Source organism: Microtus pennsylvanicus, chromosome Y, assembly GCF_037038515.1.
Source record: "Microtus pennsylvanicus isolate mMicPen1 chromosome Y, mMicPen1.hap1, whole genome shotgun sequence".
NCBI classification, from domain to species: domain Eukaryota; kingdom Metazoa; phylum Chordata; class Mammalia; order Rodentia; family Cricetidae; genus Microtus; species Microtus pennsylvanicus.
The window spans coordinates 40,918,104-40,946,043 of NC_134602.1; the positions used below are offsets into that span (position 1 = coordinate 40,918,104).

The 27,940-nt window shown below is 39.4% G+C and overlaps 1 protein-coding gene and 1 pseudogene across 1 annotated transcript; both read right to left on the reverse strand.

The window, feature by feature from the left end:
- Positions 1 to 1,951: 1,951 nt before the first annotated feature.
- On the reverse strand, positions 1,952 to 10,588 carry LOC142842062 (spindlin-2-like; annotated as a pseudogene).
- A 12,337-nt stretch (positions 10,589 to 22,925) lies between these two features.
- LOC142842063 (Y-linked testis-specific protein 1-like) lies at positions 22,926 to 23,804 on the reverse strand. Its single transcript, XM_075959035.1, has 2 exons — positions 23,291 to 23,804; positions 22,926 to 23,143 (listed from the first exon to the last, which is right to left on the reverse strand). The coding sequence occupies exons 1-2, from the start codon at positions 23,802 to 23,804 to the stop codon at positions 22,926 to 22,928; spliced, it is 732 nt and encodes a 243-aa protein (XP_075815150.1).
- Positions 23,805 to 27,940: the final 4,136 nt, after the last annotated feature.

Sequence of the window (27,940 nt, forward strand, 5' to 3'; positions counted from 1 at the left end):
ACCAGGACATCCTTGTACTTGGTACCCACTTTTTACTGATTTCCTTACAGACAACATGCAGCATCCTACTCCTGCTGCCATGCCTTCCTCATATGCACAGAGAGAACACACTCCACACCCATATGTGCTTGTATCACATATGAAGTCATAAGTCACAAACAATCTCCCACAGCAGTTTAGAATTGTAATTAATAGAATGATTATTTCTTTTCGGGGAAAAACTTACAGATCACCATCAATAACAAAAGACCTCTGCGGAATAAGGAAAGGAGCTTGGTAGCAGGAAGGGAAGCTGGAAGCAGGGATATCAAGCTGAACGTAGATGTTGATTTTTGAAAGAGAGAGACCACACCTCAATGGGCTGGTATCTCAGTGGCTATTAGCTGAAAGAACGGAAGGAGCTCATGCAACACACATATTTAAATATAGCAACAAAAATGTTACTAGTATGTGAGAAAAAAACTATTTTAGTTTATTTCTTACAGTCTTTCAGGATACATCGCAGAGACAGGATCTGCTTCATGTATGAGAGTCACCGATGATTTCCCTTTAACAAAAAACCCACAAAACTCCCAATGACATCATCAACATTCAACAATATGTCTTTGATTTGTTTGCCTTGCCTTTGATGGTGCAGTAAATGATGCTGCTACTTAATCTGTGCAAGCAATGCAAATTTCCCTGTAAATAAATAGACAGAATTGACAGGTTATCTTAAACACATCAGGGAGTCACACTACGATGGAACTGGTTAATCATCACCTGTGTGACAGTGACATATTTAAGATCTTTCCTTTGTCTATAAATCTCAGAATTGTCAACATAATATGTTGTCATACAGATTTATTAGGGTTTTGTCCCATTGGTGGTTTCTTTGGTATGCTTACATAATTTTTGCTAGTTAATCTGTGCAAGCAATGCAAATTTCCCTGTAACTAACTAGAAAGAATTGACAGGTTATCTTAAACACAGCAGGGAGTCACACTACAATGGAATGGGTTGACCATTACCAGTGTGACAGTGACATATATAAGATCTTTCCTTTGTCTATAAATCTCAGAATTGTCAACATGATATGTTGTCATACAGATTTCTTGGAGTTTTGTTTGACTGGTGGTTTCCTTGGTATGCTTACATAATTTTTGTCAGATCCAATCAGTTTTGCCATGCACTCTCAGCTAGACATCATTGTGTTCCCCTTATGTTCTAGTCCAGGCATTTTAGACCTCTTGTAATTATTGTACCAGTATCACATGTTCTACCTAAATAATTTGGGGTGTTATTTTGGCTAAGATTTATCTTCCATCTGTGAGTTCCTTGACTTTCCTTGGGTGTAATTCCTGTGCCACTGACCCTACTCCTGGGGGATTCCTACAGTTACTTCTCCTTGCTGAGACAGCCTAAACATTCAGTACTACTGTGAGAGTGTTTCTGTAGCAAATATTCTTCTCAAGATGAGAAGAAATTTCAATATTAAAATCAATTTGGTTTTTTTTTGTGATTTAAGTACACACACACAAACACAAAAGTTAATACACATAAACTGATATCTCAATTTAGGGGGCCATTCTGGGAATGTCAAGATCCTTATCTTTTGGGGGGTTCTTACAAAGCAATGGGGTGACCCCCTCAATGAACTTGGACAGGTGAGGAGAGGTTGACTGCATTGTGCCATGTCACTAGGCACTATTGGTGCCTTGTCCCATAGTAAGACTGAAAAGACCATAAATCCTTCTTTGCTTTGAGGCATGTATTTCTGTGATGTTCCATCCACCAAACACAATCCATCATTGACCTAATAACACAACATTTTCACTAATTTTTATTTTTTGAGCAAGAATATTCCATTGGAAAAGATACCAGGATTAAAGAAGACCTGAAGTATCACTGAAAAAAACACATTCCCCAAAGAGAGATTTAAGTCTGCCCCTCAAAATTTGAGACTTTCACCTTAACAGATCTTCATCAAATCATAGGCATAGATATGAAAGTCATTATCAAACTTGATGGAATACACGGAAGGTTTGGTGGGAACTTGGTAAATAATTTTACCTATCTCTTGGGTTCCATCTTTTTTTGTTTTACTGCACTATTTTGCCTGTAAGGAATCCCTGACATATCCAAAGTCACCTCTACTGGAGGATATTCTGGCATGATGTGGAGGTTGCCTTCAATGGAGTCATCAAGATGGTGGTAAAGGTACTGGACTGGATCATTCTCGTTGACAATGTAGAAACAGGTCGTAAAGGTCTGCACCTCATCTGGGACCATGCCACTCTGTAATGGTGTAAATGAATGCAGACAGATTGTAAACATATAGAGAGTGCTTTAATGGAGAAATAGACTTACAGAACCACCCTTCCCACAGAGACCAGGAATGCAGAAACAGCGGCTGGGAGCAAGGTTGCCAAATTTATAGGCAAACATTAGCCCGAGGGGAACATGCCCCCTAAGGGGTGGGACTTATCCCTACATCTCCCCTTTTTGTCTAAATAAGACAGAACTAAACCAAATAAAACTATATACACTAATAACAAATAATAAATATAACAAACAATATTGAGAACAAAAGTTTTGCTAAACATTCTATCTCAAGGAGTCTAAATGATGTAGAAGTAACTACAATTGTATAATCTTCAGCTCCGTCAAATATCTGAGAAGGGAATAAATATTACTTAACAAATGAGATATATCCAAAATATGCAACAATTGACAGAGATAACTGACTACCTGGGCAATCACCCAAAGTCTCGTTTGCAATGTTGAGTCAACCAACTTGGGCCAAGGCCTAATATAACTGACATGCCATTTTCAAAGGCAAGGAACTTTTCAAAACTATCTTTCCAGTTCTGCCAAATAGAAAGGCTCCAGGTGGAGAGATTTTGGTGCTCAATGTTCTCTCGGGAATAGAGCGGTGTTGCCAGGAGCAATTGTGTCTCACTCTCATGAAACTCTGAGTTAGATTAAAGGCCATTTTCTACAGCTCTTTGAAAAGATTGAAGATTATCTATCTATAATGAGTATAATCTCTATATATCTAGAGAACCTGATTAGTCTAATTACAAATGACAAACTTAAATGACTATTTATCTATATAATTCTCCATATCTATCTAACTTAAAGACTAAGACAATAAACAAGTGTGTAACAAATGAGGATAATGACCTCCAAATATAAACACTGTACAAATATACATTGCAATATGGTAAATATTTATCAATACACAAACATTATATAAGTATCGTAATCAGAGGTAGAAATGTACACTGCAATATGGTAAATATAATATATATATATATATATCATTGCATAAAAAATGTTTTAAACAGAGATACAAACATGCATGCATACAATAGTCAATATAATTTAACTTTGTATCAATATACAAGAATCGATCCCAATATATTTGTCTAAAAGCAGTAACTCACAAATATAAATCTATTATCCCATCATTCCCTTTTTTTTTTCAAAATGATCCCTGAGCTTATAAAATTTCTCCCCCAACATCACAACCCCTAAATGATGCCCCTAAACCCAGGGGTAAACTTTAATGGGAGAGGGGATGTCCTTTAGAATTACTTCCAACTGTCATGGGGGTGACGCTCTTTCTGGGGGATTCTATGAAAGTAAAATGATGGTTAAATTTCAAGATCAATGTATTTCAAAATTGCATATAGTCTCTGAGTATTTTGTGGAGGTCTGGCTAGAATGTTGTACAAGATGTGCAGGATTTCAGCTAACCAAGTTGGGATCGTCTTGTGCAGCTGGTACCCAAAACAGGTCTTGTAGTAGTGCTATCAGTATCATGACGTCATGTCAACCAGGTAGAGTTGTTGTTGTGGGGTCCCATCTTCTTCCTGGAAACTTCAGATATCACTTCAGGAAAAACACATTGTTCATTGTGAAAAACTCAAAAATTAATAATATATATATATATATATACATATTCACTGAAAGGCATGATAGATATATTCAATGAAAAGTATGATAGATATGAAGAAAAGCAACGATGTTTTCTAAACTCATATTTCTTTCTGTCCCACATCTTGGCTCTTGACATGAGACAGAAAGTCCAGAAACTCTGGGTTTTTCTGTTACTAACAGGCTTGGAATTAGAGAGGGACTGAGCCAGAGTCCAACTTTAAAACCAGCTCTACATATTTATAAAGAAATGTTTAATAATACAGATATATATATATATACAAAATGTGTCCATCCATCAGTAATTAAATATTCAGGGTCCCTTAATTTCTTTGAAGATGGGTATTTTCCTATGGAGATAAGAAAAGAACTCTGCCTCTAACCTATCTGTATTTCTTACCTTCAGTATGCTCGCCATCCTTATGAAAGAATTGTTATTTATCTTTTCCAAGTGGCTTCTCTTCTTCAAACCAAACCTTAACTAATTTTTACGGTATCCACAATTTTTCCTGACTTGTGGACATAAGAGCAAAACCCCTTCCCCAAAGAAGCACATCTCCTGGCTTCCATTGTGAGGTCAGCACTTCCTTGAAATAAACTGGTTGATTTAGTTCAGTAGACTTTTCCATTATCCAATGTCTTTCTGCAGCCATTGTTCCCTTCTCATTAGCGTTGAGAAAATTCAAGGTGAACAAAGCATTATGTAACCTATTTCTGGGGGTGTTTTCCACCCCTTTCTGTTTGTTCAACATATCGTTTTTAGGTCGATTTGATCTATCTATGACTACTTGACCTGTAGGATTGTATGGTATACCTGTAACATGCTTGATATTGTAATAATCCAAAAACCGTATTATTTTTCTAGAGACATAAGCAGGACCATTATCCGTCTTTATTTGTGTAGGTATACCCATGATAGCCATGACTTCTAATAAATGAGTGATTACTGAATCAGCTTTTTCTGAACTTAAAGCAGTTGCCCACTGAAAGCCTGAATAAGTGTCAATGGTGTGATGAATATATTTTAATTTGCCAAATTCTACAAAGTGGAACACATCCATCTGCCAGTTTTCATTCCTTTGGGTGCCCTTTGGATTAGCCCCTGCTGGCAGTGGCATTTGGTTATTGAAAGAGCAAGTAGGGCATTTCTTTACTATCCACTTAGCTTGTTGCCATGTAATTGAAACTCTTTCTTCAAACCTTTGCTATTAACATGATGTTTTTTATGAAACTCAGAGGCTTGTAGCACACTACAAATCAATAATTGATCAATTTCTACATTACCTTGTGCTAGAGGACCTGGCAGACCCATAAGGGATTGGGTTTATCTTATGTACATAGGGCAAAGCCTGTCCCGGATCAAATCTTGAACTTGGAGAAAAAATTAAACATCAGGTATATATTCAACAGTTTCAATATGTAAAATAATTCTTTCTGCATATTGTGAATCTGTAACTATAGTAATAGGTTCTTTAAAATCCCTTAGCACCATAAGAATGGCATATAATTCCACCTACTGGACAGAATTATAAGTACTTTGTTCCACCTTACCCAAGTCTTCTGATTTGTAAACTGCCTTCCCTGATTTATTGGCATCAGTATATAAAGTATGGGCTCCAGTTATTGGAGCATCACGGATGATTCGAGGAAGAATCCAAGAAGTTATCTTTATGAAGTTAAGCCTCTTGATTTTTGGATAGTTGATATTAATGTCTCCCAAAAACATTAGCACAAGCTCTTTTCCGTGGTTCATTATCTTCCCATAATTACTTTGGTTCATCAGCAATGAAAGGCACTATAATTTCCGCTGGGTCTATGCCTGTTAGTTGACGAAGTCTCAGCTTGCTTTTTATAATTAACTCAGAGACTTTTTTACACATAAGTTTTCAGTTTTTTACTTTGTTTATGTGGTAAAAAGATCCATTGCAAAATAATATCATCTCTCTGCATTAAAATTCCTGTAGGAGAAATTTTTGATGGTAGTATGACGAGAATACATTCGAGCTCTGGATTCACCCTGTCCACATGTGCCTGTTGTAATTTTTTCTCAATCATTGTCAGTACCTTTTCTGCTTCAACTGTTAATTCTCTGGGACTGTTTAAATCTTTATCACCATCCAAGGTTTTGTTCAATGAATTATTAGATCAGGTGTTAGTCCAAAAGCTGGTTGTAGACTGGAAATGTCTTCTAAAACTCTGTGAAAGTCATTAAGTGTCCATAGGTGATCTCTCCGAATTTGTGCTTTCTGTGTCTTAATTTTTTGCAAACCTATTTTATAACCTAAATAATTATAACCTAAATAATTATAACCTAAATAATTCAGAATCTACATTTGAATCTTTTCAGGACTGATTTGCAATCCCCATATAGGTAAAAGTATCTTCATTTCTTCAAAGAGTCTGTTCAAGTTATCCATGTTTGAATCAGATAACAATATGTCATCCATGTAATGGTATACTATAGATTTGGGAAATTTCTTGCATATTATTTGCAATGGTTGGTTCACAAAATATTGGCACAGGGAGGGGCTATTTAACATACCCTGGGGGAGGATGGCCCAATGGTACCTCCTCAAAGGTTGAGAATTGTTATAAGTAGGCAGTGTGAATGCAAATCTTTATCTTCTTTTTGCAAAAGTATAGTGAAAAAACAATCCATTAAATCAATAACTATGAGAGGTCATCCTTTTGGTAATAAAGAGGGCAAATGAATTCCAGATTGCAGATGACCCATAGGTTGAATAACCTTGTTGATGGCCCTGAGATTTGTCACCATTCTCCATTTACCTGTTTTTTTCTTAACCACATATACAGGAGAATTCCAGAGGCTGGTAGATTCTTCTATATGTCTGGCATTTAATTGTTCTTGTATCAGCTGTTCTAAAGCCTGTAACTTTTCCTTAGCTAAAGGCCATTGCTTTGTCCCTATTGGTTTCTCAGTCAACCATTTTAGAGGCAAGGCTGTTGGTATCTCTGAAGGGACATCAATTGCTTGTTCTTGTACAGCCCGATTGGACGGTTTTCTCCGTTTGTAATATCTTTTAATATTATTCTCAGAACTATAGGCTCTAGAAGTAGCAGGAATGTTAATTTCGCTATTCCATTGTTGTAATAGTTCACGACCCCATAAATTCATTGCAATATTGGCTACATATGACCTTAATTTTCCTTTTTGTTCCTCTGGCCCTATACATTCACCCCATCTCGTGCTCTGCCTTACTCGAGATAGGGTTCCAATTCCCAGGAGCTGAACACTTACATTCTGAAGAGGCCAATATGGATGCCAAGATTCTGGGGTAATGATACTTACATCAGCACCTGTGTCCAGCAGGCTAGTAATAAAAATGCCATTTACACACACTCTCAGTTTAGGTCTTTGATCATTTATAGAAGTTTGCCAAAACACACGTAACTTATCTTTCTGAACATTATTGCTTGTAACAGGAGGCATGGGGCTTCCTAATTGTCCTTCTGAGGCACATTCTCTGCAGAAATTGGAAATGACTGAAACATGTTTGTCATGGGGGCCTGTGAGGGTCCCCCTCTCATGTTTCCCTTCTGTATCAGGTTGTCTTATCTATGTCTTGTAGACCTGCATTCATTCTTCCAATGTCTGCCTTTTCCACATCTTCTACATATACCTGAAGGCTGAGTCCTCCTATTTCTGTTATTTCTAGAAAATGCATTATTATTATTATTTTATTTCTGAAAGATGCATTATTATTATTATTATTATTACTATTATTATTATCATTATTATTATTATTATTTCTGAAAATCCGTTGTCTACAATTCCTTTTTATATGACCCATTTTGCCACAATTAAAACATATGGTATTCTGGTGTCTCCTTTTACCATTGGAAATTGCTTCTTCTACCCATGCTTCAGTGCCATAATCAAATGTATCAACATTGAGTGTATGCAAGACCCATTCTTCCAAGGGCGCTAATCTGAGCTTTAAAGGCCCCAAAATCCTTTTGCATTCCACATTTGCATTTTCATAAGCCAAAGACTCAATCATTATACATCTTGCTTCTGGGTCAGATATCCTTATTTGTACAGCCTTAGTTAGTCTCTGTAAAAGTCACTAAAGGGTTCTCTCTGACCCTGTTTAACTCTGACAAATGATTCCATTCTCTCTCATGGGCCTTGTACCCTGTCCCAAGCCCTTAAGGCTGCTGTAGTACACATGGAGAGTGTGTTTTCATCCAAATTAGCTTGTTCCTGAGGGTTGGAAAAGAGCCCGTCACCTAGAATTTTATCTAGGGAAATGTCAATTCCTTTGGCTTTTTTCTGCTGTTCTAAGAGTCTAGCCTCTTGCCTGAATAAACATTGCCATTTCAATTGCGGTCCACTCTCAAGTACTGCAGAGCTCAGCTGGAGCCACTCCGAGGGGGTTGCTCTGCTTGTTGTGCCCCAAGATCTTATCATCTCTTTAAAAAAAGAGGCTTGCATCCCATAAGGCATGACAGCCTGTTTTATTTCCTTGAGATCATTCATACGGACAGGCTCCCATGTATCATCCTTGATGACCCTAGAGTTTCTGGAACCAATCACCTTCTCTGTTGTTATTACTGGAAAGGCAGGTAGAGCTGTAGGTAGAGTGTTGTGGAAATTGTCCCGGAGAGATTTACCCACAGATGTAGTTAAAATTTGTCTTTCTACCCTTTGCTCTTCTTCATCAGAATTTAAGAATTCCTCAATCTTTTCAATTCTATCCACCATTGCCTTCTGCAATGTCTGAATCTCCAGTCCAGAATTATGTTCCAAAGCCTTCATTGAGGATTCTAAAGTATGACATTTGTCCGTTAGAGATGACATCTCATTTTTGGACTTAATCTTTATGGCAAAAACTGTGCCTTCTTTTATTCACAATCTTTCCTTCAATCTCTCATAAGCTTTAGACAAAATCCGATTGTGACATTCAGCAGTTTTGATTCTCTCACTTAATGTTTCATTTCCTACAGAAAGTGACTGAAGCTTACGATCCACATCAGCTGTTCCCTCTTCCATAGTAATGAATTTCTCCTTAACATCAGCCTGGAGAATTTCAAACTGATTCTTGATAAAATTGTTGTCATTCTCAAATTGTTTTTAAGTGTTCAATCTCTGCCTTAAGAATCCTGGATTCGTCTCGTAAAGACTTTATCATATTTCTATTATCAAACCATTTAGGGCTAATGAAAACTACGAATTCCAGAAGGATCCATAGATGTGGGTTGATAGACACCTTTTGTAAAATCTCCCACATGGTACAATTAAAAAAACTGTGAAATTCTTGAACAGTAATGTGTTCAGACATTTTATTTATAAAAGAAAAAATATTTAACTGCAATGATCAGGTCCTGCCAGTAGTTATCTCTGTGTTTTTGGAGTCTGTCCTGGAACTAGCTCTTGTAGACCAGGCTGGCCTCGAACTCACAGAGATCCACCTGCCTCTGCCTCCCAAGTGCTGGTATTAAAGGTGTGCACCAACACCGCCTGGCTGGCCTAGAACTCACAGAGATCCGCCTGCCTCTGCCTCCCAAGTGCTGGGATCAAAGGCGTGCACCACCACCTCCTGGCCAAGTCACTTTCTATCAGACCAAATCTGCTACTGTGGCGACTTTTGTTGGAAAACCGGAGGTACTTGAGCTTCTGCTAATTCAGGCAGTGGGTTTCTGCTGCAAACTTAGCCAAGGCAGACAGAATGGGACTGTGTGGCGGAGTGTGTCTGGAACTAAGCACTGGGAACCCCAATCAGGAACTAAAAAACAGCACCTGGGAGCGTGCTGTGTTAGCTAGTGGCCTATGAGCTTGACTGGGGGGGGAGGGGAATATCCTGAGGTTGGACGCCAAAATGTAACGGTGTAACAAATGCAGACAGATTGTAAATATATATGTATCTTTAATGGAAAAATAGACATACAGAACCAGCATTCTCGCGTAGACAAGGAAAGCAGAAAGAGCAGCTAGGAGCACTCTCGCCAAATTTATAGGCAAATATTAGCCCGAGGCAAACACATTTCTAAGGGGCGGGACTTATCCCTACACCACTCCACTCCTCCTTAGAGCCTGGCATGATGTGGAGGTTGCTTTCAAGGTAGTCATCCAGGAGGAGGTAAATGTACAAGAATGGATCTTCCTTGTAGGTAATATAGAACCACGTCTTCATGATTAGCACCTCCAATAGGAAAATCCACTTCCAGTCATCCTTAGAGCCATTTTTGCAAACAAATGTATGTCTCACTGCTCTGCCAACTATGGTGTTTGAAAGATAAGTGTCTGTCACCTGAGGAAATGGCACATTATTAGGCAGGATCTTAAGGTTTAAAATCCTTTCATCGCTGTGAAACTCCAAGCCATAGACACAACCAATCCAATCATATTTCAACAAATAGAGAGAGGGATTTGTTGGCAGTTGAACTAGAATGATGGCTTTTGACTGGGTGACTGGTTCATTATCTTCCTTCAAGCCATGAGAAATTCTGAGGCCACAATATTCTCCAGGGCCACAAAAGGCCTACTCAGTTTTTGCTTCTGGAGAGATGGCTCATTCCTCTTCTGGAGAGGAGGCATGCATCTCATACAAAGAGACATATTAATCATTGTGGTAGACTTACTGAGATAGGACACATCACTCCTGTTTCGTTGTCTCTTGGCTATATTTCTGTGCTTGGGCTTCATAGCTGCCAATCACTGCATCGGAAGAACTCTTCAGTTTAAATCAGACACAAAGTGGTTTCTTCCATCATAAGTGCCTGTAAGCATAAGAAGGTGAGGATGTGAGTTCGAGGCTCACTTCTGGAAGATCTTTGGGGCAGGTGACAAAGGCAGGGCTGAATAGATCTGAACACCTAAATGTAATTTGGTCTTAAGAAATTAGTAGGAAAATTATCAAGCTATTGTCTACAGCTCAGTATATCTGTATCAGAGACATATTCCTGCTGTCCAATGGCAAATGACCTCTACTGGGAGAGCTACTTTCAGACTGACTATATCAATGAGAGGAGAAGGAATGCCTATCCGCAAAGTGAGAAAAAAAATCCTAAACAGATGGCAAAGAATTTGAAGGACAGCCACTTCTCTCCTTCCCACTCAAGTTATTGGTTAGGTGGCTGATCTAAAAGCACCTGCCCAAGGACATTACACTCCAGTCCACTGGCTCTCTGTATTGTTTCTCCTGATCCCGACCTTGGATTATTACATAAAGCCATTCCATGTCTTCATTAGAGAAGTGAGTATTGTGAGACAAACTGCAAAAAGAAAGACCCATTAATCTGGGCAACAGCACCATTTAGAAATAATTATATCTTTTAAAACACATATAGAAAAAGAGGATCTTTGCCACTTTAGTGGACTGATGAATTGGAAATTGATAGCAATGATAAAGTGGGGAGAATACCTGACATTAACCGTCCCCCAGCTATCAAATATAGGAGTTGTTAACGACATAAATTTTGGACCCAGAGCAGTTTTGAAAGAAACCTTTCTTTGACTACAGAGGTCCTAGTTGCTTCCTAAACATATTTACCAAAAGAAAATATCTTGGCTCTCTAGATTCCAACTTCTGGAAATTCGGTTGAACAGTTGTGGAGCCCAAGAGCTGAACTGACCTCCTCAGCCACCGTGAAGATAGTAAGCCCACCTTCACAGAAGACTAGTCCTTCATGTGGAACAGAGTTGCCACCCCCAACCACAGCTTTGTGACATCACCAAGGCTCTACTTATATCATAAAACCCCTCATAGGCAGGTTTCTTCCCCACTAACACACAGAAATATCCAGCATACAGGTCCTATAATGCTACTCATACTGTCCCCTGGAGACCCAAAATAAAAACCCCACTCATCTTCCCAATTTCTTGAGTCATATTTTGCCAAGTAACTCAATCCCTTTATGTGTTTTTTTCTGTAAAAATTCTTTGGTGTCTGAGTCAACAACTCATATGTATGTGTTTTTTCCTGGCTCAAATCTCTTCATTGATTATCTTATATTGATTTTTATATTACTTCATAATAATAAATATCAAAATATCCACTTCCTTTCCTCCTCCCATTTTTTTTCTCGCTCCCCACCAAACCTCTCCACTCTGACTCCAGTCTAAATAGAGGGCAGAGTACCTTGACCTGCGGGAAGTCCAAGCCCACCTTTCATCCATCCAGATTTAGGAAGGCATGCCTCCACATAGAATAGGATCACAAAAAGCCTGTATATGAAGTGCAGACAAATGCCAGTGCCATTATCATAGGCTTCTCAGTCAGCCCCAATTGTCAGCCACATTCAGAGCGTCCAGTTTGATCCCATGTTCTTTCATTCCCAGGCCACTGTTTTAGTTGAAATCCCCTTAGTTCAGGCACAGTGTCTCAGTGTGTGGAACAAGCCATTTTATTCATGACATCCTTGCTCTTATTCTCCATCTGTCAGATATTCAACTGGAGCTTGGAAGCTCCATCTAGTTTTCTGATTTTTACCCTGACTTGATCTCCATCATTTGACAAACAAAATTCCATGGTGATATTCAAGATAGTCATCAGTCTAACTATAGGACAAGGAACCCATAATGCCTAGGGACATGACACATGCAGTCAACCTCTCCTCACCTGCCCAGGTTCTTAGAGGGGGTCACTCCATGGCTTTCTAAGAACCCCTCGAGAGATAATCATCTTGACATCCCCAGAATGGCCCCCTAAATTGAGATATCATCAGTGTATGTGCAATAACTTTTGTGTGTGTGTTTAAATCAAAATAAAAACAAATGGATTGTAATGTTGAAATTTCTTCTCATCTTGAGAAGAATATTTGCTACAGAAACCTTGTGCAAGTAGTACTGAGAGTGTAAGCTGTCTCAGTAAGGAGAAGTAACTGGAGTTAGTCTCAGTGTCCCAGGAATTACTCCCAAGGAAATTCAATGAAAAGATAAATTCAAGATAAAACTCAGCCTAAAAAACACTCCAAATCATTTACGTGGAAATTCAGATATTCTTGCAACAGTTTCAAGATGTCTAAAATGCTTTAACTAGATCATAAGGGGAACACAATGATGTGGAGCTGAGAGTGCATGGCAAAACTGATTGGATCTTGCAAAAATTATGGAAGCATACCAAGGAACCCACCAGTGGGACAAAACCCTAAGAAATCTCTATGACAACATATCATGTTAACAATTCTGAGATTTATAGACAAATAAAGATCTTAAATATGTCACTGTCACACTGCTGATGATTAACCCATTCCATCGTAGTGTGACTCCCTGATGTGTTTAAGATAACCTGTCAATTCTGTCGATTTTGTTACAGGGAAATTTCCATTGCTTGCACAGATTAACCAGCAGCATCATTTACTGCACAATCAAAGGCAAGGCAAAGCAATCATAGACATGTTGTTGAATGCTGATGATGGTATTTGGAGATTTCTGTGATTTTTCTTAAAGGGAAATCATCGGTGACTCTCATGCATGAAGCAGATCCTGTCTCTGTGATGTATCTGGAAGGACTGAAATAAATAAACTAAATTTTTTTTCATATACTAGTAACATTTTTTTTTGCTATATCCAAATAAGTGTGTTGCATGAGCTCCTTCCACTCCTTCCAGGTAATAGCCATGGAGATACCAGCCCATTGAGGTGTCATCTCTCTCTCTTTCAAAAAAGCAACATCTACCTTCAGCTTGATCTCTTTCTTATTGCTTCCCTTCCGGCTACTAGGCTCCTTTCCAGATCCCGCAGAGGGCTTTTGTCAGGGATGGTCATCTGTAACTTTTTCCCCTTTAAAGAACTAATCATTCTATTAATCACAATTAATGATTAATAGAATAATGATTAATCTCTGCTGTGGGAGATTGTTTGTGACTTATGACTTCATATGTGAAACAAGCAACCTGGGTGTGGAGGGTGTTCTCTCTGTTCATGTGGGGAAGGCATGGCAGCAGGAGTAGGAGGCTGTACGTTCTCTGTAAGGAAATCAGTAAACAGTGGGTACCAAGTACAAGGATGTCCTGAAATATCAAGCCTTGTCCTTTCAGCCCCCAAAGCCTCCAGCTAGGTTCAGGGTCACCACAATCTCCAAAACCCACTAAGCATGAAGTATTCAGAACCAGAAGCCCGTGTGTGCCATATCATATGAAATCATTGTGAGTACACCAATCTGTTTTTTATTGCTACATTCTTTTGTCCCATCAGAGCCATCTTTATTACCAATAAACATAACTTGATGCATCTTTGGTGTCCTAGAATTGCTTTAAATTGTTGCTGGGACATTCTTACAAAGCTTCCTGTGTTGTTATGAGACCTTAATGGGACAGGACTTATTTCAGAAATCAAAGGCACTTCTGTTCAAACCTATGGTTAGCTGTAGGCTAGACATTGATTTGCCTTTAGTTACTCTATGGAAGGATGGATTTGACTAAGAAATGGAGACAACATACATGGAGGCAGGTAATTTTCCATTTGCAAAATGAAACTTTTTGAGGCCTTACTTCAGGCTCCTCTCCTCTCCTAATCTTGGTTTCTTTATTAGTTTAGGAGAAGAATTAAAACTCAATCTACAGGATCTGTGAACACTGAATGAGTTAAGTATGTGTGACTAACTTGATGTCTGCCTGTCTGCCAACAGGGCCAGAGTTCATGGGCATCTGATGCATAGCACAGGAATGTCAGCCATCAATCTCTGGTCCACCTCACTCTACAGCATAAGACTTGTCATGGTTGCTCATCTGATCTTCCTCATATGATCTCCATCCACAGAGATGTCAGAAAAATCCTCCCCTGAGGGAGCAAGTTCTTCACAAATGAAAGATTATACAACAGAAGAGACATGGGAGATTTATATGGGCAAGCTGTTGAAAGGATAAAGTGACGGAAGAAGGTCATTGCTAAATTAAAGAAAGAATCTGCTTCCCTGACAGGTTAGAACATGGGTGGGTGGAATAAAAAATAGAATGCTGGGAGGAAGAGGAAGTGATCTCAGAAAATCCAGGCTCCCCTCTCCTGGGCAGACATGATAGCTCTGCTCTCTGAGGCAGATGACAATGCAGACATCCACTAGCTCAGACATGCTGAATCTTTCCTAGTGAGCACACTGAGGATGCTACATAGATTATTAGAAATAGGTTAAGAAGCTAAACTAATGGTCCAGGCAGTGTTTAAAACAGTACAGTTTGTGTGTAATTATTTCAGGGTATAAGCTAGCGAGGGGCTGTGGCGCTGGGCACACAGCCCTGCTGCTCAAATTACTACAGAATGGGGCTCAGCTGTGTGGACAACTGAATCCACTGACAGCCTGAGAAAGCTTGGGAAAGAGTAAAGCATGTTTTCTTGGTAGTAGTGATTTCTCGGTTCTGCTTGCTTGCTAGAATAAGTAAGCACTCTCGTGTAAAATAGGCTTCCTGACTCAGCTTCAGCTGCAAAAAGCTGCAGCTATTAAGAGGTCCTGCCAATACTGTAGCTCTATAATAGAGTTTGAAGTCAGGGAAGGTAATGCCTCCAGACAATCCTTTATTGTATAAGATTGTTCTGGCTATCCTGGGTTTATTGTTCTTCCATATAAAGTTGATTATTGTCTTCTCCAGATCTGTGAAGAATTTTGATGGGATTTTGATGGGGATTGCATTGATTTTATAAATTGCCCTTGGTAGAATTTCCATTTTTACTATGTTGATCCTCCCAATCCAAGAGCAAGGGAGGTCCTTCCTTTTCTGGTGTCTTCTTCAATTTCTTTCTTCAAAGACTTAAAGTTCTTGTCGAATAGGTCTTTCTCTTCCTTGGTCAGGGTTACCCCAAGATATTTTGTGGTATTTGTGGCTATCGTGAAAGGTGATGCTTCTCTGATCTCCCTCACTGCTTCCTTATCCTTAGTGTAAAGGAAGGCAACTGATTTTTTGGAGTTGATCTTGTATCCTGCCACATTACTAAAGGTGTTTATCAGCTGTAGGAGTTCTTTGGTAGAATTTTTGGGGTCACTTATGTCTTCTATCATATCGTCTGCAAATAACGAAAGCTTAACTTCTTCCTTTCCAATACAAATCCCCTTGATCTCCTTATGTTGTCTTATTGCTATTGCTAGAACTTCAAGCACTATATTGAATAGGTATGGAGAAAGTGGACAACCTTGTCATGTTCCTGATTTTAGTGGGATGGCTTTGAATTTTTCTCCGTTCAATTTAATGTTAGCTGTTGGATTGTTGTAAATAGCTTTTATTATATTTAGGTAGGATCATTGTATCCCTATTTTCTCCAAGACCTTTATCATAAAGGGGTGTTGAATTTTATCGAATGCTTTTTCAGCATCTAATGAAATGATCACATGATTGTTTTCTTTCAGTTTATTTATATGGTGGATTACATTGATAGATTTTCTTATGTTGAACCAGCCCTGCATCTCTGGGATGAAGCCTACTTGATCATAATGGATAATTTTTCTAATGTGTTCTTGAATTTGGTTTGCCAGTATTTTGTTGAGAATTTTTGTGTCGATGTTCATGAGTGAGATCGGCCTGTAATTCTCTTTCCTGGTTGAGTCTTTGTGTGGTTTTGGTATCAGAGTAACTGTAGCTTCATAAAAGGAGTTTGGTAATGACCCTTCTGTTTCTATATTGTGGAATACATTAAGGAGTATAGGTATTAGCTCTTCTTGGAAGTTCTGGTAGAATTCCGCATTGAAACCATCTGGTCCTGGGCTTTTTTTGGTAGGGAGGTTTTTGATAACCTCTTCTAATTCTTTGCGACTAACAGGTCTGTTTAGATTGTTCACCTGGTCCTGGTTTAACTTTGTTATATGGTATTTATCTAAAAAGGTGTCCATTTTTTTATATTTAGAGCTACAGTATTGAAAACAGCCTGGTATTGGCATAAAAACAGAGAAGTCGACCAATGGAATCGAATAGAAGACCCTGACATTAACCCACAAACCTATGAGCACCTAATTTTCCATAAAGGAGCTAAAAGTATACAAAGGAATAAAGACAGCATTTTCAACAAATTGTGCAGGCAAAACTGGATGTCAATCTGTAAAAGAATGAAAATAGATCCATATCTATCACCATGCACAAAACTCAAGTCCAAATGGATTAAAGACCTCAATATCAGTCCGAACACACTGAACCTGATAGAAGAGAAAGTGGGAAGTACTCTAGAGCACATGGGCACAGGAGACCACTTCCTATGTATAACCCCAGCAGCACAGACACTAAGGGCATCATTGAATAAATGGGACCTCCTGAGGCTGAGAAGCTTCTGTAAAGCAAAGGACACTGTCACTAAGACAAAAGGGCAACCCACTTACTGGGAGAGGATTTTCACCAACCCCGCAACTGACAAAGGTCTGATCTCCAAAATATATAAAGAAATCAAGAAACTTTACCGTAAAAGGCTAATCAATTCAATTATAAAATGGGGCACTGAGCTGAACAGAGAATTCTCAACAGAAGAACTTCAAATGTCCAAAAGACACTTAAGGTCATGCTCAACTTCCCTAGCGATCAGGGAAATGCAAATCAAAACAACTTTGAGATAACATCTTACACCTGTCAGAATGGCTAAAATAAAAAACACCAGTGATAGCCTTTGCTGGAGAGGTTGTGGAGAAAGGGGTACCCTCATCCATTGCAGGTGGGAATGCAAACTTGTGAAACCACTCTGGAAAGCAGTGTTTCGGTATCTCAGGAAATTTGGAATCAACCTACCCCTGGATCCAGTAATACCACTCTTGGGAATATACCCAAGAGAGGCCCTATCATACAACAAAAGCATATGCTCAACTATGTTCTTGGCAGCAGTTTTTGTAATAGCCAGAACCTGGAAAAAAACCTAGATGCCCTTCAACAGAAGAATGGATGAAGAAAGTATGGAATATATACATATTAGAGTATTACTCAGCAGTAAAAAAACAAGGACTTCTTGAATTTTGCATACAAATGGACGGAAATAGAAAACACTATCCTGAGTGAGGTAAGCCAGACCCAAAAAGAGGAACATGGGATGTACTCACTCATATTTATTTTCTAGCCATAAATAAAGGACAATGAGCTTATAATGCATGTTCCTAGAGAAGCTAAATAAGAAGGTGAACCTAAAGACAAACACATAGGCATCCTCATGAATATTAACCTTCATCAGTTGATGAAAGGAGACAGAGGAGCACGGGACAGAAATCTCAAGGTCCAAATCAGGAGCAGAAGGAGACGGAGCACGAGCAAGGAACTCAGGACTGCGAGGGGTGTACCCACACACTGAGACAATGGGGATGTTCTATCGGGAACTCACCAAGGCCAGCTGGCCTGGGTCTGAAAAAGCATGGGATAAATCTGGACTAGCTGAACATAGAGGACAATGAGGAATACTGAGAACTCAAGAACAATGTCAGTGGGTTTTTGATCCTACTGCACGTACTGGCTTTGGGGGAGCCTAGGCAGTTTGGATGCTCACCTTAGGAGACCTGGATAGAGGTGGGTGGTCCTTGGGCTTCGCACAGGTTAGGGAACTCTGATTGCTCTTCAAGCAGATGAGGGAGGGTGACTTGATCGGGGGAGGGTGAGGGAAATTGGAGGCGGTTGTGGGGAGGAGGCAGAAATCCTTAATAAATAAATTAATTATAAAAAGAGGTCCTGCCATGAAACATTTTAATGTTGTTGATAAAAGCCAACTGAATGCTTGTTTGTTTTCAGCAGTAGCAGCAAAATACTTGTGTTGTTTTAAAATGCTGGTTTCTGGGCCGTCATGCCAGGGCAAACACTGACTGTTTGAGGTAGGAGGGCCAGCTACAGAGAGACAGCTTGAGTGTTCTCTGTTGGAGCTTGTTTGATGGCAAGGACGTTGAAACACTGTAGACTTGTGGCACTAAATGCTGCTCTGACCAGTACCTCAGCCACTAGTTTGGAATGACAGAAAGCTAAGGAATGGGCTACATCTAGCTGGCAAAGCCACGGCTTTAGTCCTACTGAGATTGCTTGGTATATTAAAAACTCATGTGGTCAGAAAAACAGAGAGAGATATGGAGGAAAGAGAGATACAAAGACAAAGAAAAATTTTAAATGATTTACAGTGTGTTAAAAATATGTGCAGTCTAAAAGTTGAAGTTCTTATAGTTTAAAAAAAGAAGAGAGTTGTTGGGTGTGGTAGTATACACCTTTAATCCCAACATTTGGGAGGCAGAGGGAGATTGACCTCTGTAACTTCAAGATGTGGTAGCACACACCTGCAATCCTGGTGCCTAGAACAGAGACAAACAGAACTCCGGGAGTTCAAAGTGTAGTAGCATACACCTTTAATTCCAATGCCTGGGAGGCAGAGACAGGGGGATCTCTGAAATTTAAAGGATATCCTTTTCTTCAGAGTTATTCCAGGTCAAAGATACAGAAAACCTGTCTCAAAAGGCAAAAAATAAAAAAGAATAATAAACAAAATAGATGTTAAAATAAAGCGCACAAACATGGAAAATACACAGAGAATTTTGATATTGTATGCTAATTATGCTCTGTTTGAATCGTTTGAATTTTTTAGATGGAGCAATAGCTGCTAAAAGATATTTATTTATAAATGCTGCTGAACTAATCCAACATAGATATTTTGAAAATTCCTTGATTTGAAATTTGTATCTAAGGACATGATGCTTTGGAAAGGACTTTCTTATTTATTTTCACAGAGTGTGAGAGTCTGTGGATTGCCTCTATCCCAAAATGATATGATGAGCAACGCCCTTCTGATAGGTTGCTGTGAACACCTTCAAAAAATTGCTTTGCTCAACTGCCAACTGAGACGAAACACTAACGATGCCACCATTCAGCAGGAAGCAGTTTGAAGAGAAAAAACTGCACCCATGTTCCCAAATATGTTTTATAAACGTTCTTTTACATTTAAAGGGGGATGTGATATAGATACGAATAATTTGCATTAGTATAGATTTTGCTTTATTGATAGAGATTTAAGGTCAATTTTGTTATATGGATATGCAGTTTTGATCTTTAGTAAGGTATTGTGATTGTGTAGTTCATTTAAAAATGTAATGTATATAGGTTGTTAAAGGATAACAATTAATAATCATCAAGTTTGTAGTCATGTTAGTTAGATTTTCTAGCTATATAGATATATATTTGGGTTAGATAGGCATTCTTCATTTTATTCCTAGACTAGGAAATATGCTATTTAATGTTTTAATACCTTAGGGTTTTTCGTGACAATGAGACATTCTGCTCTTGGCAGCACCAATCTACTTCAGAAAGAAGATGGACAACGAAAAGGATCGTTATGGAGTTTTGATGGAGGAGGGTCATTGGTTTAATAAAAAGAAACAGCTTGGTCCTCATTGGTTAGAAGATAGGTGGGAGGAGTAAACAGAAAAGAATGCTGGGAGGAAGAGGAAGTGAGCTCAGACTCCGCAGCTCTGCTCTCCGGAGCAGACGCCTCAGAGAGACGCCATGCCCCAGCTCTGACCCAGGATGGATATAGGCTAGTATCTTCCCAGTAAGACAAGTGCTCACAGATTATTAGACATGGGTTGATCGGGATATCAGAAATAGCCAGTAAGGGCTAGAGCTAGAGGGCCTATCAGTGATTAAATGAATACAGTGTTTTGTGTTGTTATTTTGGGGCAAAAGTTAGCCAAGAACGTGGCCCCACCACCCTTATTACTACAGAGTTTGATAGCCATTTGGGCAAGAAACTGCTCTTGCCTGGACAATTGCATAAACTGGACACAGAGAACACACAGAGAGAGGACTACTGAACTTGCCTAAATGTGAGATGATCTTTTGGTGTTCCTGATTCATGAAAGAGTCTGCAAGACATACTTCAAGACAAGCTGATAGTGACTGCCCTTGAAATTTCATGATTGCTGGAAATGTCTGCTGGAAACTATGGGCCTGTAGGCTGAACAAGGATACGCCAATGGTACAGAGGAACATTGGGTGACTGTCCAGGCAGCGAGATTTCTCTGTCATTTCTATAGTTTGCAAATGGCTTATTTTTGTTTGCTTAGGTAACATTGTATTCTCCTGGAGTCTTTGATGGAGTTGAAGAATAGATAGATATGTCTAGTTTTACTCTTTTATGATAAAAGATATAATAGACATAAATATTGTAGCTGTAATTCTTGCTTGATAACTGTTTTGTTATATGTAATTTTGCTATGTTAAAGTTAAAGATTCGATTCTTGTTTAAAGAGAAATATGGGAAATTATGGAGGGTAGTTCATAGGTTAATTATATAAAGAAACTGTTTGCCCTGATAGGTTAGAACATAGGTGGGTGGAGAAAACATAACAGAATGCTGGGAGGAAGAGGAATTGAGCTCAGAGATGCCATGCTCCCCTCACCCGGGAAGAAACAATAGCTGTTCTCTCTGAGGAAGACGGCTATGCAGCCAGCCACCAGGTCATACATGCTGAATCTTTCCTGGTAAGTGTACCTCGTGGTGTAACATACATTATTAGAAATGGGTTAAGAAACTGAAAATAATAGGTCAGGTGGTGTTTAAAAGAATACACTTTTTTGTGTTCTTATTTCGGGGATAAGCTAGAGAGGCAGCCAAATTCCTGGGGACGCAGCCCCGCTGCTCGAATTTCTACAATAAAGGGGGAAATGGAAGAAGGGAAGGAAGAAGAGAGAGAGACATAGAAGAATGGAATAATTCAATCATTCTTTGGAACAATGAGTGAAGCAATGAATGAGAACTATTAGGATAAAATGTGCTGCATTCCCTCAGAGAGTCAGGCCAAATTGAGGATTGGCAAGCTTTCCATTAAGGAGGAGGCTTATTCCATTTTGCCTTCTTTGTGCTCCAGGCCCACCCACGAGAGTGACGATGAGGACAGGGAGAAGAAGAGGAGAGGGTGTACCAGAATGCCCTGGTACAAGTTCTCACTCAAATTTTAGCCAAATCACCTGACCTGAACAGCTGATCTACATGCTGGACCCTAACTGGCAGTTTGACCACTCTAACATTTTAACCAAGTTTGTGAACGTGAAGGAACCAAAAATCGCCCCGTTACAGGATGTCAGGTTCCTGACATGATGGGAGTGAGACATCAATACCATACTGATATTTGGGGTTCTGATGCGTTTGTGGGGTCTTTGCCAAACTACACCTAGCATCATGGATTTCCTACTTTACTGATTTTATGGAGCTCGGTGCATTCATCATATGTGTGCATGACAAACACCACCTTGCATAAATGTGTACATGTTTATTCTGTGTGTGGGTGAGTGTGTTCATGAGTTTTATAGCCCAAGTCCTACAGAATATGATCAGTGAAAAGGAACACTGTTTTCCAGATATGGCAGGGCAATTATTTAAATGAACTCACCGGGGTTGGATGGCATGCATAAGACCTATGAGTGTTCAAGGCCTACCAAATCCATGCATTACAAAGTAGGTGGCAGACAGAATTCTGGCAAAAGGAAGTAGGTAGCTTGACATCCAACCCACTGCAGAAGAGCAACTGGGAGGAGACACTTTTCTCTAAGCAGGAGGCTCCTGGTCACTCAACATGCTCCAGTGGATATCAAACATCCAGTGATTTACAGCTGGTATGAATTAAATCATTAATCAAATGAAACCTAATTTTCTCTGATTTTGAGAATACATTTGTGTCCCTTCCTGATTAATCTACTCTTTATCCTCTTAAGTCCCAATACCTCACTCTGATATCTGTCACATCTTTCCATTTGACATGTTTTTCCGTCTAGCTTTATCCTGTCCCGAGATCCTAGAACATTTTGTCGCCTCTCCACTACTTCCTTAACAGCCATCTAGTCCTTTTTCCCACCCTGCATCCCCAGTCTTTTCCTCTCCAATTGATCAAGACCAAAAATCCTGCTTGGTTATGAAGCATGTATTTCTGTGATTTCCCATCCACCAGAAACAATTCGTCATTGACCAAATAACACAACATGTTCAAATTTTTTTTATTTTTCAACAAGAATATTCCATTGGAAAAGGTACCAGGATTAATAGAAGACCTGAGGTATCTCTGAAAAAAACACATTCCCAATCACACTTTTAAGTCTGCCCGTCAAAATTTGAGAAATTCACTTTAACAGATCTTCACGAAATTATAGATATAGATGTGTAAGTCATTATCAAACTTGATGAAATACACAGAAGTTTTGTTGGGAACTTGGCAAATAATTTTATCTATCGCTTGAGTCCCATCTTTTTTGTTGTCCTGCACAATTTTGCCTGCATAGGAATCCCTGAATAATTCCAAAGTCACCTCTACTGGAGGACATTCAGGCGTGATGTGGAGGTTGCCTTCAATGGAGTCATCAAGATGGTGGTAAATGTACAGGACTGGATCATTCTCGTTGACAATGTAGAAACAGGTCATCATGGTCTGTACCTCATCTGGGACCATGCTACTCCACTCCTCCTTAGAGCCAGGCATGATGTGGAGGTTGCCTTCCAGGTAGTCATCCAGGAGGTGGTAAATGTACAAGACCGGATCTTTCTTGTAGGTAATATAAAACCAGGTCTTCATGATTGGCACCTCTTCTAGGACCATCCCGTTCCAGTCATTCTTAGAGCCATTTGTGCCCATGAATGTATGTTTCACTGCTCTGCCAACTATGGTGTTTGAGAGATGAGTGTCTGTCACCTGAGGAAATGGCACATTATTAGGCAGGATCTTCAGGTTTAAAATCCTTTCATCACTATGAAGCTCCAAGCCATAGACACAATCAATCCCATCATATTTCAACAAATAGAGAGAGGGATATGTTGGCAGTTGATCTAGAATGATGGCTTTCCAATGGGTGACTGGTTCATTGGCTTCCTTCCAGCCATGAGAAATTCTGCGGCCAACAATATTCTCCAGGGCCTCAAAAGGCTTACTAAGTTTTTGCTTCTGGAGCGATGGCCCATTCTTCTTCTGGAGATGTGGCATGCAACTCATACTAAGAGGCATCTTCATCATGGCGGGAGACTTTCTGAGATAGGCCACAGCACTCCTGTTCCACTGTCTCTTGGCTCTGTTTCTGTGCTTGGGCTTCATAGCTGCCACTTTCTGCATTGGAGGAAGTCTTCAGTTTAAATCAGACACAAATTGGTTTCCTCCACCATAAGTGCCTGCAAGGATAAGAAGGTGAGGATGTGAGGTCAAGGCTCTTTTCAGGAATATCTTTGGGGCAGGTGAAAAGGGCAGTACTGAATAGATTTAGATACCTAAATGTAATTTGGTCTTAGGAAATTAATAGGAAAATTATCAAACTATTTTCTACAGCTCAGTATATGTGTATCAGAGACACATTCCTGCTGCAGAAATCAATTGACCTACACTGAGAAAGCTACTTCCTGAATGACTACGTCAATGAGAGGAGCAGGTATTCCGATACCCAAAGTGAGAAAGAAAAATCTGAACTGATGGCATAGAATTCAAAGGACAGCCACTTCTCTCTTTCCCACTCAAATGATTGGTTAGGTGGCTGATCCCAAACAACCTGCCAAAGGTCATGGCATTCCAGTCCACTGGCTCGCTGTATTGTGCCTCATGATCCAGGCCCAGGTTTAATACTTAAAGACATTCTGTGTGAGTACTGTGAGTCAAACTTCCAAAAGAAAGACATATTAATCTGGGCAACAGCACCTATTAGAAATAATTATCTTTTAAAACACATATGGACAAAGAGGATCTTTGCCATTTAAGTGGACTGAGGAATTGGACATTTTTAGCAAAGATAGAGTGGGGAGAATACCTGACATTAACCGTCCCCCAGCTATCAAATATAGGAGCAGTTAACGACATAAATTTTGGACCCAGAGCAGATTTGAAAGAAACCTTTCTTTGACTACAGAGGTCCTAGTTGCTTCCTAAACAAATTTACCAAAAGAAAATATCTTGGCTCTCTAGATTCCAACTTCTGGAAATGTTCAGCTGCATAATTCGGTTGAACAGTTGTGGAGCCCAAGAGCTGAACTGACCTCCTCAGCCACCGTGAAGATAGTAAGCCCACCTTCACAAATGACTAGTGCTTCATGTGGAACAGAGTTGCCACCCCCAAACACAGCTTTGTGACATCACCAAGGCTCTACTTATGTCATAAAATCCCTCATAGGCAGGTTTCTTCCCTACTAACACACAGAAATATCCAGCATACAGGTCCTAAAATGCTGCTCATTCAGCCCCATAAAGACCAAAAATAAAATGCCCCATCTTCTTCCCAATTACTTGAGTCATATTTGGCCAAGTAACTCAATCACTTTACATGTTTTTTCTGTAAAATAATCTTTGGTGTCTGAGTCAACAACTCACATGAGTGTTTTTTTTTCCTAGCCCCAATGTCCTCATTGGTTATTTTCTATTGATTTTTATATTACTTCATAATAATAAATATCAAAATTTCCACTTCCTTTCCTCACTCCCACATTAAACCTCTCCACTCCAAGACCAGTCCAAATAGAGGGCAGGGTACTTTGAGCTGTGGGAATCCAAGGCCACCCTTCATCTATCCAGATTTAGGAAGGTATGCATCCACAAAAAATATGATCACAAAAAAGCCTGTATATCATATGCAAACAAATGCCATTGCCATTATCATTGGTTTTTCATTCTGTCCCAATGGTTAGCCACATTTAGAGCTTCCAGTTTGATCCCATGTTCTTTCATTCCCAGGTCACTGGATTAGTTGAAATACCCTTAGTTCAGTCACAGTGTCTCAGTGAGTGGACAAAGCGCTTATATTTCTGACATCCTTTCTGTTTTTCTTCTCTTCTCTGTTTTTCTGCTCTTCCACTGGAGCTTGGAAGCTCCATCTAGTTTTCTGATATTTACCCTGACTTGATCTCCAACATTTCACAAACAAAAGTTCCATGGTGATATTCAAGATAGTCATCAATCTGACTATGGGACAAGGCACTCATAGTTCCTAGGGAAATGGCACAGTGCTGTCAACTTCTTCTCACCTGCTAAAGTACCTAGAGAAGGTCACCCCATGGCCTTATAAGAACCACTCAAGAGATTACGATCTTGACATCCCCAGAATTCCCCCCTAAATTGAGATATCATCAGTGTATGTGCATTAACTTGTGTGTATTTGTGTGTGTGTGTGTGTATTTAAATCACAATAAAACAAATGGATGGTAATATTGAAATTTCTTCTCATCTTGAGAAGAATATTTGCTACAGAAACCTTGTGTAAGTAGTACTGAGAGTGTAAGCTGTCTCAGCAAGAAGAAGTAATTGGAGTAATCCCCCAGTAGTTAGTCTCAGTGTCCCAGGAATTATGCCCAAGGAGAGTCAATTAACTCATGGATGGAAGATAAAACTCAGCCTAAAAACACCCCAAATCATTTATGTGGAACATTAGATACTGGTGCAACAATTTCAAGATGTCCAAAATGCCTGGACTAGAACATAAGGGGAACACAATGACATGGAGCTGACAGCACATGGGAAAACTGATTGGGTCTGGCAAAAATTATGTAAGCATACCAAGGAAACCACCAGTGGGACAAAATCCTAAGAAATCTGTATGACAACATATCATGTTGAAAATTCTGAGATTTATAGACAAAGAAAAGATATTAAATATGTCACTGTCACACAGGTGATGATTAACCAGTCCCATCGTAGTGTGACTCCCTGCTGTGTTTAATATAACCTGTCAATTCTGTCTATTTAGTTACAGGAAAATTTGCTTTGCTTGCACAGATTAACCAGCAGCATCAGTTTCTGCACAATCAAAGGCAAGGCAAAGCAATCATAGACATGTTGTTGAATGCTGATGATGATATTTGGAGTTGTCTGTGATTTTTCTTAAAGGGAAATGATTGCTGACTCTCATGCATGAAGCAGATCCTGTTTATGGGATGTATCCTTAAGGATTGAAATAAATAAACTAAAATAGATTTTTTCTCACATACTAGTAACATTTTTGTTGCTCTATCCAAATATGTGTTTTGCATGAGCTCCTTCCGCTCTTTCAGCTAATAGCCACTGAGATACCAGCCCATTGAGGTGTGGTCTCTCTCTCTCTTTCAAAGAGCAACATCTACCTTCAGCTTGATCTCTTGCTTCCAGCTTCTCTTCCGGCTCCTAGGCTCCTTTCCTGCTCCCGCAAAGGGCTTTTGTCAGGGATGGTGATCTGTAAGTTTTACCCCTTTAAAGAACTAATCATTCTGTTAATCACAATATTAAAGTGCTGTGAGAGATGGTTTGTGACTTATGCCTTCATATGTGATATAAGCAACCTGGGTGTGGAGGGTGTTCTCTCTGTTATTGTGGGAAAGGCAGGGCAGTAGGAGTTGGAGGCTGCACGTTATCTGTAAGGAAATCAGTAAACAGTGGGGACCAAGTACAAAGATGTCCTGAAATATCAAGGCTTGTCCTTTCAGCCCCAAAGCTTCCAACTAGGTTCAGGGTCACAACAATTTCCAATACCCACTGAGCATGAAGTATTCAGAACCAGAAGCCTGTGTGTGCCATATCATATGAAATCATCGTGAGTATACGAATCTGTTTTATAATGCTACATTCTTTTGTCCCATCAGAGCCGTCTTTATTACGAATAAACTTAGCTTGCTGCATCTTTCAGTTCTTAAAATTGCTTTAAATGGAACTCATCGGTGAAACTCATGTATGAAGCAGAAACTGTCTCTGTGATATATCCTATAGAAATGAAAAAAAAAGTCATGGACCAAAATATGTTTTTCCTCACATATTGGTATTTTTTTTGCTATGAACAAGTATGTGTGTTGCAGGAGCATTTTTCACTCCTTCAGTTAATTTCCCATGAGATACCAGCCCATTGGGGTGTGTTCTCTCTCTCTTTGACAAAGCAGCATTAGCCTTCATCTTGATTTCTTGCTTCAAGCTTCACTTCCGGCTACTATGCTCCTTTCCTGATACTGCAGAAGGCTGTTGTTTGGAATTGTTATCTTTAAATTTTCCTCTTTATTGAAATAAACATTCTATTAATCCCAAATCTAAACTGGTGTGGGAGACTGTGACTTATGCCTTCATATGTGATGAAAGCAACTATGGTGTGGAGGGTGTTCTCTCTGTTCTTGTTGGGGAAGTCTTGGCACCAGTAATAGGAGGCTGCTCGTTCCCTG